The 15214-nt window shown below is 34.7% G+C and overlaps 1 protein-coding gene across 1 annotated transcript in view; it reads right to left on the bottom strand.

The window, feature by feature from the left end:
• Positions 1 to 885: 885 nt before the first annotated feature.
• Positions 886 to 15214, bottom strand: part of UGT8 (UDP glycosyltransferase 8) — a 53873-nt gene continuing 39544 nt past the window's right edge. Inside the window, exons 2-5 of the mRNA XM_063108755.1 lie at positions 7734 to 7876; positions 6175 to 6251; positions 3350 to 3569; positions 886 to 1249 (exon numbers count right to left, since the gene is read on the bottom strand). Of these exons, the coding sequence (XP_062964825.1) occupies positions 886 to 1249; positions 3350 to 3569; positions 6175 to 6251; positions 7734 to 7876 (804 nt within the window). The remainder of the gene's footprint in view (positions 1250 to 3349; positions 3570 to 6174; positions 6252 to 7733; positions 7877 to 15214) is intronic.

Raw genomic sequence — 15214 nt, 5'->3', positions numbered from 1 at the left:
AAACATTCAAACAACGGCCCTGTTTAAAAATGCTATATAAGCAAATATATCTTCAGTACTTTGAACAAAAGTCAGAGCTTCGTTGCTTTGTCTTAATTATGCATTTAACATAATGTTACTCATTAAAATGAAATAGAAAGAACTATAAAATTCTTCCAGAGGAAAATTATTGGTAGGAGAAAAAAGTAAAATGTGATAACCAATTTATACATTTACTTAATCACGTTTTCCCCAAGATTTGTCCATAGTCTGTAAAAAAAACAAAACACAAAACTAAAACAAACAAAACGTACAAAAAACTGTGCCATTTATCTTTTCACTTTCTTCCGCTGCATCCAGTTTTGAGAGAAAAGTGTTTTTTTCATGCTTTCATGGTGGTGTTCTGAGTTCACACATACTAAATGCTAGAAGAGAAACATGCGGATCCTGACTTTCTACTTCATTCTTGAATGTGTTGTACCTTTAACAGATATAATAAGCAGCCATCTAAAAAGCGCTCTTAATTAGGATACACACAAACACACACGCACATGCACATACACATACTTATTAAGAAAAAAGAGACCATTCCTTATCTGGGACACACACATATCAAGATTTTAACACTAAGGTCTGACATGGTCACTTACTCGATTTAAATAATTAAGGCTTCTAAAAGGTTCAGTGCCAAAATTCTGCATCAGTATTTGAATAAAATACATTTTTGCATTTTAGGTTTGTGCTTTTTACAGCCATTTTAATTCCACAGAATTTCATTAGTAAGATCTGATAAGGGCATGTTAGAATTGTTTTCTGAAGTTTTACTTTTAGTAGCTGTTAGACTAAATTATAGCGATAAAAATTTGATGACTGAACAGATTTGTTTCTACCACCTGGGCTGCTGGCTCATTTCACCTTCTTTTCATGTTTAATATGGCCATTTCTTTTGTATTTGCCATTGAGAATTCCATTGTGGTAATGTCCATTAACTGGGCTATGCTTATTTCTAGACCACAGACTTTTGACTTTTCCATAGATAAATTTTGTCACCCGGGATAAGAGAAAGTAAAACAAGGTAGCACCAAGCAAAAGCACAAAAGCAATATCCAGTAAAAAATACTGACAGAAAGAGATTTGATGGACAGCGGCACGTAGGTGATGAGCTCCGTTGTGACGAAGAATGTAATCGATCCAATAGATAGTCCGATTGACAGGGTGACCAGGTTGATCCTTATGAATTTCCGAAAGTTTCTGGGCTCTTTCACGGTAGCTATGGAGTGGGGCAAAACAGAGAATGGTCATGTATATACAAGGAGGCCACCAGAGGTGGGAAGGGGGGTGGTTAGCGAGAAACTGGTAAAGGGCCACAAAAATGATTACATTGTTTAATGCTGAATATACTAATTATTCTGATTTGAGCATCACATATTGCACACAGGTAATGATATTTAATGCTGTACCCCACAGATACATCCAATCAATCATGTTTCAATAAAAAAAGATAAAACATAATAAAAGAAAAATAGGGAAAATAATAGAAACAACTATCTTTTATCAACTACCTAGTGTGTTCCAGGCACTGGGTTAAGTGCTTTAAACACATTATCTTATGTTAACCCAATAAAATAAATTTTAAACTAAAGAGGAAAATGAAAATCAGAGAGAGTAAATAACTTCATTATGATTACGAAGTTGAGATTCAGATTCAAGTTTTTCTGACTCCAAACCCTATGTTCTTTCCACACTACACCACAAATAGTCTCTCTCACTCCAGGATTTTTTGATTTTTATTTTTTAAAAATTTTTTGGTAGCTGGCCAGTACAGGGATCCAAACCTTGACCATGGTATTATTAGCACCACACTCTCTCAAGTGAGCTAACCAGCCAGCCCTCTCATATGCTTTTAAATACTATTAATCAATGAGTCTCAAATAGGAAGGAGAGCAAATTTATTAGTTTCGAAAAGAGAGGGATAGAAAAAGAAGCAGAACTTTGTTCCACCACTTTTTTTTTAAAGCAATGACATTTAATTTTTTTAATTTAAAATAACATTAAATGACAGTGTGAGGATAATACACTTATTAAACAGGTAAAAAGAGGTTGAGAAGCACTACTAATTATGAAGTGATATCTGACATTATATGCAGCATATATGTATATGCACGCATGACCCACGTATAAAGAAAACACCTTCTTAAATGGTTAATTAGAAAACCAGTTAGAGTAGATAATCATAAAAAGTGATAAAAATATAAAATGTAACCATTTTATTTTAATTTAAAAATACATAACTGTACATTGGTTTGCCAATCTTTGACAAATGGCCAAAACCCCTTTGAGCATGGATCCTAGATTAAAGTTTGGATTGTTCAGCCAAGAAAATAATTTCTACCTGAAGAGATTATAAATTATATCATGGAGGATTACAGCTTTTGAACTGTGCCTTATGGAGGAACAAAAATTTGGACATGTGTAAAGAATCGATAGGCCATGGGAAGAGCGTAAACTAAATCATAAACCACGAAGGTTGCCTCTGAGCCCACATTAAGGCAGTATAATGAACTTCAGCTGAATTCAGCATTTTATATGCAAGCTGCATCATTTCATGTGAAATAATTTTTCTTATCCTTGATTGTTCCTTAGAATATGACAGTTTCTCCATCCATTGTTGTTATATCCCTTGGGTATAAACAGAAAAAGCTTACACTTTTAAAATCTTTAATGTCACTTGAAATGCAAGATACATTAAACATCATGCCTAGAAATGCAGAAAATTGCTGCTTTGTTTTAAAACTATACAAGCCAGCTCTCTACCCTTTAAGGCTCATCAAGAATTTAAAAAGCAAAAATAAAGATTCTGATTCATCATTCACCTGCATAAATAAATCTCAGCATTTTAGTGATACCCAGTGCTAGGGAAGTCCAGGAGCACTGGCTTAGGAATCATACGGTCCTGGTTTCAAATTTCTGCTCTTAACAGCTGTGTGACTGTAGGCAAAGCTCTCTGAGTTTCAGGTGCCTCATCCCTAACGTGGATAATGAAAACTGTGATATATGGCTATTATGAGTATGAAAATGGAACAAAAGACATAATATTTGACACATTATAGGGACCCAGTGATTGTTCACAATGCGGTTTCTCCCTCAGCTTGGCAAATCTGAGTGGAATATTATTAAGGGTCCTAAAATCACTGGCCAAATGATTGCTATTTTTACTTTCCAAATTATAGACATGCCCAAGGCATTTACACAGGAATCTAAAGGAAATTTTCATAATTGGCTTCCTGAAAACTTATTGACAATAATTGGCTACTGACAATATACTGTGGTATACATATTACATCTGCTTTTATATTAATTGAAACCTTACCTGGGGTTATTGATAACTGTCACCAGTGCTTCATATAGCTCTCCTTCAGTAACTGTCTTCCATTCTAGCAATATCCCCATGCCTTTTGCCTGTACCCGGGTCATAGTATCATAATGGTCTCCAAAGAGTGGGATTCCCACCACAGGTACACCATGATACATAGTTTCAAAAATACTGTTCAAACCACCATGGCTCAGGAAGGCTTTAATATTTGAATGCCCTAAAGAAGGATAAAAAGTAAAACGACTTACAATGTTATTATTCTAGAGGAAAGATTTTTCTATAAATTTCTTAAAAACCAACACTACAGTAAACATACATTTCACGTATAGAATTTTTTAAAGCATAATTTTACTGATTCCTGCTCTATACCCATTAAAATGTTTGTCATATACATTATTATCTGATTCATATATATCAATTAGCCACTTTTAGGTAGCTGAATTATATAGCCTTTTTAGCAGTATATTACAGATTTCTCTCAAACACAAACACCACCTGATTAGCACCATGTATTTAAATGGCCAATAACTAATAGGAAGCCAATGAAAGCAAGAAATGCCAAACAATACCAGGGTATAATTGCATTCTACTGAAAACAGACACCTATTTTCTGGCTACTCAAGCTTTCATCTATATTAAAGTCAAACACACTTTGTAAAAAAATATGTAAAATGTAAGGCTGGATTCCAGGCGTCCATGAAGAGTTTATGTGCTTATCCAAGGAGGAACGTTACATAGTAATCATTATTTACGACATTCAAATTCTATCAGCATCCATGTTTCACAATTGTAAGGTTCAATTTTACATTTTAGGTATACAAACATTTATAAAAATTAGTTGTAAGTACACTTAGTACATTGAGTTGTCATGGGAATAAAAGAGTTTATTTGTCAAAATTAATGAGGTATTTCAAAACCCAGATTTGTTCTCCTAGTAAACAGCCTACACTTCATAAAAGGGATTGAAAAATTTTCATAAGAAGGGTAAGAAAAATAAATAGTGAACATAGAAAATGCATTATGGGCCAGAAAAAAAAAATTATACCATACAGAAAAACAAATCTTTTAAATATTCACTTGCCAGGTACAAAATTGACTATGTGTATAAACCATGATCTCTTGGGGCTCCCGGAGCTCTCTCCCATCCCAAAGTATAGTGGAATCGGTCAGACAGTGTCTCTAGCCCTTAGACACAAGTGGCTTCTCAGACAATAAGACTCAACTAAAGAATCTGCCCTAGAAGTGGACTTCAAACCTTCTTTTTATCAGCAGAACCATTCTTTGAATAAAATCAAGCCACCAAGCCCAGCAGAGAAAAATAAAGCAGGGCTGGCATGTGGAGAGGAGAGGAGTTGTATGGGAGGAGGGGAGGAGAAAGACACTGATTTGGTTCCAACTTCTTATCCCGGAGGAATCTGATCAGAATTAGAAGCCATTAAAGGAGCTGCACAGGTCACGCCTAGAGTTAAAAAAGACACTAATTTTGGAAAAGTCAGATGAGCTGAGATTGTGAGGAACCCAGAAGAGCTAGGGACTGGAGGATAGTGTTCGGGCATAGACCACAAAGTGGCTACCTCTTGCTGTAGAGCCTCACAGTAAAAAAATAATAATAATAAGAGATGATAAAAGTTGAGATGTTCCTAGACACAGCATCATGCTGTTGCACTGAGATTGCTTATAGTCAAGTTATCTTATTTAAGTTTCCTGTTTCTTTCCTACCATCTATGGACTCTGAAGTCATAATAGTAAAGACATAAAAGGAATACAAGGAAAAAATACAAGTATCAAGAAATGTTAATTGCCTTGTGCTCTTTATTTCTCACTTTTATCTTTTATACAATAATATTTATAATGAACTAGATGAAAAAAGAATACATAAATAAGATGCTTTACTGTTTTTTAGTTACAAAATTCAGTTGGCTGTTTAGAAGGATCATTGTAGTTTCTAGAAAACACATTTTAAAAGCCTATTTTTAAAATTATAATTTAAAATTAAAGCCATTTTTACAAAAGTTAGGTGTTGGTATTATTGAATAAATGGTGATTAATATTGCCAAAATCAATAACCTTTTATTATTTTCCTTAATAAATATTATATTAAAGGATAATATGGTATTACGTTTTCCTAGAAATTCACTAAATAAAAATTTTTATTTTTACTATTTGTGCTTATTGTACACAGAGTTAAATTATTTACATTCAAATATACTTAAAAGATACATATATAATAATTGGTATTTTAATTTCGAGTTCAGGATCAGATTCCCCAAAAATAAATACATAAAAAGAAATAAAGTGCTTCAAAAATGCCTGGTGATTTAGGGGGAAATCAAGGCAGATAACCTCATTAATGTTAAAATAAATGGACTGTTTCCCTGGCCTTCTGCTTCTCTTTGATTCCTGACAAATGAATAACTTTGAATTTCTCCTGGATTCTCAGACATATCTGTAATAAAACTATAAAACAAATTTACATTTTCTTTTTTTTAATTTTATTACTTTTACCCAATTAGTCGAATCAGATACAGTTTTATTCAATGCTAACTTATACAGTTTATTAAATATATTTTCCAGGTAATTATAATTGGTGACTGGTCTAAAGTTTTTAATTTATAGGTCCAAATGGTTATATTTTAGAAATTGTTTTCAAATAAATAAAGAATCAGAATGTTGTCCTGAAATTTAAGACTTGAGCTACTAGATAAAAACATAATGACCCTCTTGTAAACTACATACGTATTATATGAACCACTCACATATAAAAATCACACTTACACAGTAAAAATCGAAGTCAGGTAAATACCTACATGTCACTGACTTACCAAGCAGGTCATTTTGTGGCAACCACTCTATGAGCTTAGTGTTGTTTCCTAGATTCTTTGGTTTGGTTCCAGAAAACCTAAAATGTACACCAGACAATAAATCTTTCAAAAATCAGACCTTATTTATGGTATAGGCTCTCTGGTTAAATTATTCGATCTAAAATGAATGTTACATGATCTTTGGTTGATATTTTTAAGAATAAAACCATGCTTTAGTAACAACAAAAATTTGATTGTTTCTTTTTAATCAAATAAACATTAATTGAGGGATAAATAAGAAATAATTTGCTTATATAGAGATCTATTTTCCATCAGCTCCTCCCATCTACACCCAGAGATGGCGGGAAAAGCAATCAAATAAACTTACACTAGAAGTTATTCCCCATCAATACCCAGAAGCTGAAACATGAAGGGCCAGGGAGGGCCACCAGAGGGCAGTCAACAGACCTAATCCTTCACTCCCAGAGCCTATGGGATGACAGGTATTGAAAGAAAACAGTACTGTTCTCTAGCTTGGCCCTAGATATAGCAGTTCTGAGAGAAAAGGACATAATTAGTCTGTGCCCTGCCTGACCTTCATAAACCAACCTTAAAGGTGCTTAATAACTAAGAGAATGACAAAGGAGCCTGAATTGAACAGACACAAACTGTCCTAAATAAAGCAGAAGGGGTACTTTCTGGGTTAAGCCCAATAACAGAGGAAACTCAATGGGACTAGACTCTGAAAACAAAAGTCTTAAACAGTTAGAATAAAATATGTAGCCATTTTACAGCTCATCCAGGAGAAGTGGAAGCTAATCTCTACATAGTTGTTACAAAGGGAAAACCCACAGCTTGAGACACACTTTCTTCTAATTATGGTAGAAACTATGGGGCCGATATCCCTAGAGTTCAACAGATGTGGCATGTAGTAAACAAATGCATGCTGAGTAAAGTGTTGAGGTCCAATTCCTAAACATTGCACTGGAAATTCCAGAAGCAGACACCTGTTGGCAGTGCCTCCCAAAGGAGGGTGGGGTCACTCTATGAGTCTGTTTTAACCGGTATTAACTGGTAAATTACTGTTTTAAAAGACCTGGTCTCTTGGATCAAAGAAATCAAAAGCATTTGTAAAGCTGACAAAACGGAAGCCAAAAAGAGTCCATGAAATATTTTACCTATTTATTCATTCATCCGTCATTCTCTACCTCATACCAAAACTGATTTGAAGGAGTATATAGAAAGGCATGCAATTATAAATAAATTTTTAAAAATGATAATAAATAATAGAACAGTAAATGAAGGTAGATATCTGAGCGAAACATAAAAATGCATCCAACACAAGAGTAAATCATTCCAAACCATATCTTCTTTCTACACTATAGGCCAGAGGTCTCTTCATCATCACAGTCTTATGAATTAATTCCTAGATTTCAATACGCTAAGAGACAAAATGTAAAGTCAGACATCCTGCTACTCTTGCCAGGGAACTGATGTGCTGTGCTTCACAGGGACCTGCGGACTAAACAAGGGAATACTGAAAATCCACAATAAAGAAACAATCTGTATTATTATGTTACCTCCAAATCACTTTTTGAGGCAATCTCCCCAGAGCTCCTGCCAATTTATTAGCGATGTCTTCTGACAGATACTTGACAGCGGCTCCAAAAGATACCAGGACAAAGCCATGTTCATTAGCACCATTTACCCACCTTTGGAGATCCTGTAAATCAAAACAGGGCAGTTAATTTTATGTGTACAATACAGTTCATAATCAGTGTCATCAATAGCTCAGTTTATAAAAAGGCTTTAAGTAGATTTCTTAATTAGAAAGTAAAGAGGATATGATATTTTCCTCTAAGCAACTGCTTTTGTTTAAAATATTTCATCCTACATCACTAACTAATAAGGAGGGCATATGATATATTTGATGAGATTAATAAGTAACAACCACCACACACACACACACACACAAACACACACACACACAAATCAGTAGTATAATGGCCTAAGATCTCAGAGGTCAAAAAACTGAACTGATGTTGGATACATAGACAGAGATAAATTTGTATGAGAACACAAACAAAACATGTGGATTGAACATATGAAAAACCAATCATGTTGGTAAAAATTTGTTAATTCATCTTTGACAAATTTTTGCCACAACTTAACAGTAAAAAAACAACCCAATTTAAAACTGGTCAAAGGAGCTGAATAGGCGTTTCTCAAAGGAAGATACACAAATGGTCAACAGACACATGAAAAAATGCTCAATATCACTCAGCATCAGAGAAATGAGAATCAAAACCACATAGAAATCATCTCACCCCACTTAAACTGGCTATTATCAAAACGACAGAGAATAACAAACGCTGCTGAGGATGCAGAGAAAGGGCAACCCTCCTACACTGTTGGTGGGACTGTAAATTGGTGCAGCCATTATGGAAAATGGTATGGAGCTTCCTCAAACAATTACAGATAGAACTGCCATATGATCCAGCAATTCCACTTCTGGGTATACATCCAAAGGAATGGAAATCATCCTGTTGAAGGGATACCTGCACTCCCATGTTTATCACAGCTCTATTTACAATAGCCAAGAGTCGGACCCATCCTAAATGTCCATTGTTGGATGACTGGATAGGGAAAATGTGAAATGTGTACACAGTAGAATACTACTCAACCATAAAAAAGAATGAAATTCTGCCATTTGCCGTAACATTGATGAACTTAGAGAAAATCATATTAAGTGAAATAAGGCAGGCACAGAAAGAGAAATACCACGTCTTCAATCATAAGCAGGAGCTAAAAACTAAACAGACGGACAGATGGAAGGAAGGAAGGAACAACAATCATAATAATATGTTGAACTTTCAAAAAGAGGGAAAAGAACTGAGTTTATCAGAGGTGGGAAAGGGGGAGGGAAAGGAAGGGGAAGGGAGGAATTGATAAAGGGCCATGAAGAATCACTACATTGTATAATGTTGAATATACTAATTATCCCGATTTAAGCATCACATATTGCACACAAGTAATGATATTCAACTCTGTACCCTACAGATATCTAAAATCAACTATGTTAAAATTAAATAAAAAATTGTCAATGATTGACTTGTATTAAAAATTAAAGCAGTTCATTTAAAGCACCACCCTTGCTTTATTTTATTCTACAGGCACAAACTTGTTTTTAATGGTAAGTTATCCCTTTGAATAAATCTTTGCCAAAGACATCGAGCTTCAGTTTCCCATATGAAAACTAATAAAGCCCTGGCACTTTGAGGAATACATAATTCCACCATAAGGACAACAACCCTGCTGTCCACTGACAACACCTATGCCACAATGCAGTCATGAAAACAGGGGCCAGACCCACTCTGTATTCATAATGAGAGTGTGAGCTGCCACAGTCGTATCTCACAGAGCTCAGGACAAATGGGTAACCGCCATGGCTACGCCACCGTGGTTTTGCATCACACACCACTTTCTAGCACAACCTGATTTGCAGCTGAGTACACAATAGGAAATGTCACCACAATGGCATCAATGCACTGCTTAATTAAGTATTTAAATGGAAAGTTAGGCCTACATTTTCTTTCTTCTTGTCCCTTTTCTAGTCTTTTATCACTTAAGATTTATATTAACTGGTTCTATTGTACTAATTCTTACCAGGAAAGGGGGAGACCACATTCTATGTCCCAAATGAATTAGTGAATAGTGTCTCTACATGACCGACAGTGATGATGGAAAGGAGGTATATCCTTCTAGCTATTGAGTGAGTAAAATAGACTACAATTATTTGGTCGAGAAGAAAACCTTACCAAAACACGTTATTTTCCAGAAAACTATTTATTTATAAACATATAAAAGAAAAAAGGCTATATCAACCTTGGACTAAAGCTTTTAACTTACATTCTTGTACATTTACCAAGAATATCACAAGTGCTGCAAAATTTAATGGGGTTATCTGTGGATTCAAAATAAGAAATAAGAGCAAACTGATTTAAAATTTTTAATTTTATGTATGGTCCTAAGCCAGATGTACTTAAAACAAATATAAGTGATTTGAACACATGGTGTTTTATGCCTGTGGTTTGTCTTAAAATAATTTATCACCTACTACCCAATTCTCTAAAGATGAAACTTTCACGGTCATTGCTATTTACAAAAAAGTTTGCATTCTGATATACTAGTCCTTATGGTAATAACATCTAAATTTTGTTTCATAAGGACTTAAAAAGTCTTTGAGTTTCTACTGACTATGCAATAAACACTTCAGTTGTTTGTTTTTTGTTCTGCATGATATAAAATGAAGTCCATAGGCCTATTTTTCCAGCTTTTTCCTACCCTAGTCATTAATCATAATAAGAATATATTTAAGTATATATAGCCTTTACTGATATGTATGGGAGCAGAAAAGTTGAACACATCATGGTTTCCTTCAGGAAAAGTACTTAGTGTTCTCAGAAGACAATACTCCATTTGGCTTAGATGGGAAAGCCAGGATCCAACGTAACATCCAAATTGCTGTCTCCTGAGCTGGAGATAGAAGAGACAAGGTGAAAGAATAGAATAGAGATAGGAAACCCATGATCACCTGGCCTGAACGTAAACCATCCCCCCATGATCTCTCACCTTCAGCCTAAATTTATAAAACCTTTGGTGTGATGGATATTATGGGAACACTGAAGGGTTTGGGTTTTGGATCTGGTTGGCAAAGGTGACTGACATTCAGGAGGCATGAACATATGCAAGAGCCAGAGGCTGAAGGGACTGTAAATTTTCTGAACTCATGGCAACGACTCTGGAAATGAACTTCATGGAAAGTATGCCTATATCTCCAATGGGCTGTGAGGACCTAGGTGCTCTCTCTCCTATATATTGATATACAGTGTTTTCTGGAATTTAATACCCCATCAATTATAAAGAGTAAATTGATTTAATAACTGCTCTTCCAAAAAAAAAACTTTATAATAAATGTGTTCAACATAAAAAAACTCAGTACTAGAAATTAACACTTAAGAATATAGATACTTGAGACTCCTACTGCCCCCATGCAAATACCAAATTTAAAAATTAGACTATAGAAGTTCAATTACAATATCAACAAAATCCATAAATATCTAAGAATAAACCTAACACAAATGTACAAAATATGCATGAAGAACACATGAAACCTTTACTAAAGGACTGAAAAAGGAAGCCTGAATAAATGGAGAGATGTAACATGTGCCTAAAGGGAAATACTGGTGTTATGAACATGCAAATTTTTTATAAAATTACATTTAATTCATCTCAGCCTACACTCCATGAGTATATTATGGAACTTAAAAGCTGAGTCCAAAATTCATCTAGAAAAGAAAATCTACAAGAAAGTCCAAGAAAATTTTGAAAAAACATAGTCAGAGTCTAGAGTCACTGCAATGGAAAGTCTTCATTGTTAGCAGAAGTGTTAGTAGAGCAGAGACAAACTGCTGTACAGATAGGAATTTTCATCAGCGGGGAAAAGAGTCATCCAGCTACCAAATTGGGAAAAAATATGAGGTTCTATCCCTCCTCTATCATACATCACGGAAGTACTTGAAGAAAACACAAAAGAATACTTTTATTGTATTCAGGTGGGCAAGGTGTTCCTAAGAAAGTCTCAGACTCCAGAAGTCATAAAGAAAAGACGAACAGATCTGACTATAGAACAAATAAACTTCCAGAGTATGAAACACATTTTTAAAAGCCAGAGAACAATAAATAGACTGGCAGAAATATTTATAGCACATATCACAAAGGATTAATACTAAGACAAAATAATGAGTGGGAAAAAAACCCCACAAACAACTCGAGAAGACACCCAATTCACAGAAGGAAACTAAATGACATAAACATAGAGAGATGCTTCATCTCACATGACTAATCAGAAAAACACAAATTCAAACTATTTGCATAAAATTTATACAGTACTACATTAGATGATGTCCATATACTACCATTTAACTCTTTAACTTTAGTATCAACCTTTTAAGTATTATTGTTTCTCAGTTTTCTTTCAACTTTTTTTGTTTGCTAGAAGAATAAAACATCTTTTCATAATACAATGTCTTTTCTTAGCAAGCCTTTCCCATTTCAAGATTATCTTTTAAATGCTCTATTTTAGCAATTTTATAGAATCATTGCTTTAATGTTTCAACTTTTCATTCATCCGATATTTACTTGGAAGAAAAGAATAAGACTGGAATCCATCTTTATTTTTAACCAAATGGTTAGCCAGTCTTCTCATCACCATTTATTGAATACTTCATCCTGTCCTCAGTGATTTGAAATGACACCCTCTCTGTCAATTTCTGAATTCTATTCTGTTCCACTGAGTTATCTATCCATTCCTGTGCTGCGACAAAGAGTGTTATTTTCTGTTATTTTATAATATATTTTAATAACTGCACTGTGAGATTTCTCTCATTACTTTTCATTTTAGGGACTCTACTAGTTATTCTTGTATTTGATACAATTTTTAAAAGACTTTTCTTTTTTAACTTATCAACTACCATTTACTAGAAGTACCACTTCTTATGTTTGTTATGAATATTCGTGCATATATGTACAGAATCAACATCCTAATTCACTCAACATATGAATTTAGAATTGCATCCAGTCCTTTATATTTAGTTGGCTAGAGCTGCACGCACACTGCTCCACTAGATGGCGTGGCAAGAATGGAGCAGGGATGTCTGGGCTTCAACCATCATCACACACCCAAACCCAGAGCCCATCTCTAGGGGTTTAGGAGAACCTAAACTACAGGGGAAGAACTATGCAATTTTCAAAATGTAAATAAGAGAAAATAATCCCAATAATGGATCAAGTATTGAACAGGAAATAAGCAACATTCACAGGCTCTCCCCTCACTGTTAGTATGTAAAGTTCCATTCCTATACATACCCACCTACATTTTGCTGTAAAGAAGTTTTATATCTATCTCTCTATATATTGATATCTATCTATCCATACATCTATATATAGCTATAGATATCAATATACATGTATCTTGAAAAGACCACCTCAAATAAAAATAATCATTTTATTTCCTGTAAAGTGAATTGTCTTAAGTCCTTTGTGAAAAAGGTAGAATAAGGACATGTTGATAGTATATATTTATCATAATCAGATGCTATATGTTAGAGTATTTGCATTTTTATTATTATTTTTTTTTAATGATCATGACCTGGATAGAAAATGACTTGTTTTCTGGTGTTGCCAGAATTCTTTTTCTAGAATAATTATACACTTAATGCTTTGACTTGGTCATAGGAAGACCAAATCAATGAGAGAGATGGTGTCCTCCCCCACCTGCCCACTTCTCTTGATGCAGTGCTACTTGGTATGCACCAGTGTAAACCAGCCTGGCTCTAAGACAGGAAATGGGGCACGACAGGAGCTGAGCAAGGTACCAGAGTTAAACTAGGGGAGAAACTGCTCCAAAAGTATACAATTTTCTATATTTTTAGGTAGTATTTTGACATAATGAATGTCTAGAAATAAATGGAGGATGATGTAAAAACATAAACAGGCGGAGATGGAGAGCAAGAACTTGAAACTTGTAGAGAAGATAATCATCGAGTGATTCTTTTTTCACATACTCAGCCCCTTACCCCAAAACAGACACTTCCTATTAATTGTGACCAACTTAAAACACATCCCAATTCCAGACATGTAAAAGTAGCTTTTAAAGAAATAACCACTGGGCCAGCCTGTGGCTCACTCAGTAGAGTGCGGTGCTGATAACACCAAGGCCGTGGGTTCAGATCCCATATAGGGATGGCCGGTTTGCTCACTGGGCGAGAGTGGTGCTGACAACACCAAGTCAAGGGTTAAGATCCCCTTACCCGTCTACTTTAAAAAAAAATTAAAAATAAATAAAAATAAAAATAAATAAAAAAATAACCACTTCCAAACCAATGAGAAAATAACTAACTAAAAGTTGGATGGTGCAGGCCCACCTCTATCCTTGCTAGGCTTTATACTGAGGACACCAGAATCTTGGAGAACTTTAGAGAGATCTTCAGCAGGTCTGAGGCATGGAGACAGACTGGACTGCCATGATTAGCACCAGATTTGTCCTGATGGCAGCCTATGACCCAAACCTACTCCTTTCTCTCCCCCCTTGAGAGGGGCCCAAGGCAGTAGAAAAACCAATAACACTGTATCCTTTGTTAGCCCTATCCATGCTGAGAAAAAGAATGACTGGATTGTGAGAGAATCCTACACAGAGAGGACAATAGGAGAGAGGGAGTGGGTGCTGGGACCACTTTTCTTGTCCCCAACACCAACAGGTGTCTTTTCCCATTTTAACATATCTAATATGCAGAATGTTCTGCTTGGGTCAGGTGGGCTGCAAAGAATTGAAATATTCATCCTTAAAAAGCCATTAGGTAAAGTAATAATGACCATTTTGATACAAAATATTTTTTAAAAACATCTTGATATATCAAATGTGATCACTGACTACTGCTAAGGTAGTTAACCAAGGCTTACTTAAAAAAAAATACTGAAAATATGAAAGTTACCACTCAAAATGAAAATGTACCGAACATTGTTTTCACTGCTCTGTTTGGCAAGAGATTGCTTCAAACCCCAATTCCACAATGTGCTGTGTGATCTTAATTAAGTCACCTATTCTCTTTGATGCCCAGCTTCCTCATACCTAAAAATGCTGATAATACTTCACAGGGACATTGTGAAGATTAAATGAGATCAAATCTATAAAAGTTCTTTGTCAACTAAAAATTAAACTGTTCTTTTCCTGAGCAAGACTATCTGATAAGTTATAGATTATAAGCTGAAATTATATCCACATTGAAAAAAGGAAAAAAAAATAGTCATTCTGCACCAAGATATTTTCTCTCGGTTCTATTTTATTCACCATGTTTTAGATTCTTCAGAATAAAGCTGGTCAAAATACATAAATGAGAAGTAGTACAAAAAGTGTCTTACATGCAGTATAAAATCTAGTTGTCAGTTTTTCAGAAAATTTAAATGATTTCCAAGATCATCCAAAGGGGTTTAAGCTACAACT

The sequence above is a fragment of the Cynocephalus volans genome, chromosome 9 (assembly GCF_027409185.1).
Source record: "Cynocephalus volans isolate mCynVol1 chromosome 9, mCynVol1.pri, whole genome shotgun sequence".
Taxonomy (NCBI): Eukaryota; Metazoa; Chordata; class Mammalia; order Dermoptera; family Cynocephalidae; genus Cynocephalus; species Cynocephalus volans.
The sequence above is the reverse complement of the archived record's forward strand: the minus strand, read 5'-3'. Positions and strand labels throughout refer to the sequence as shown.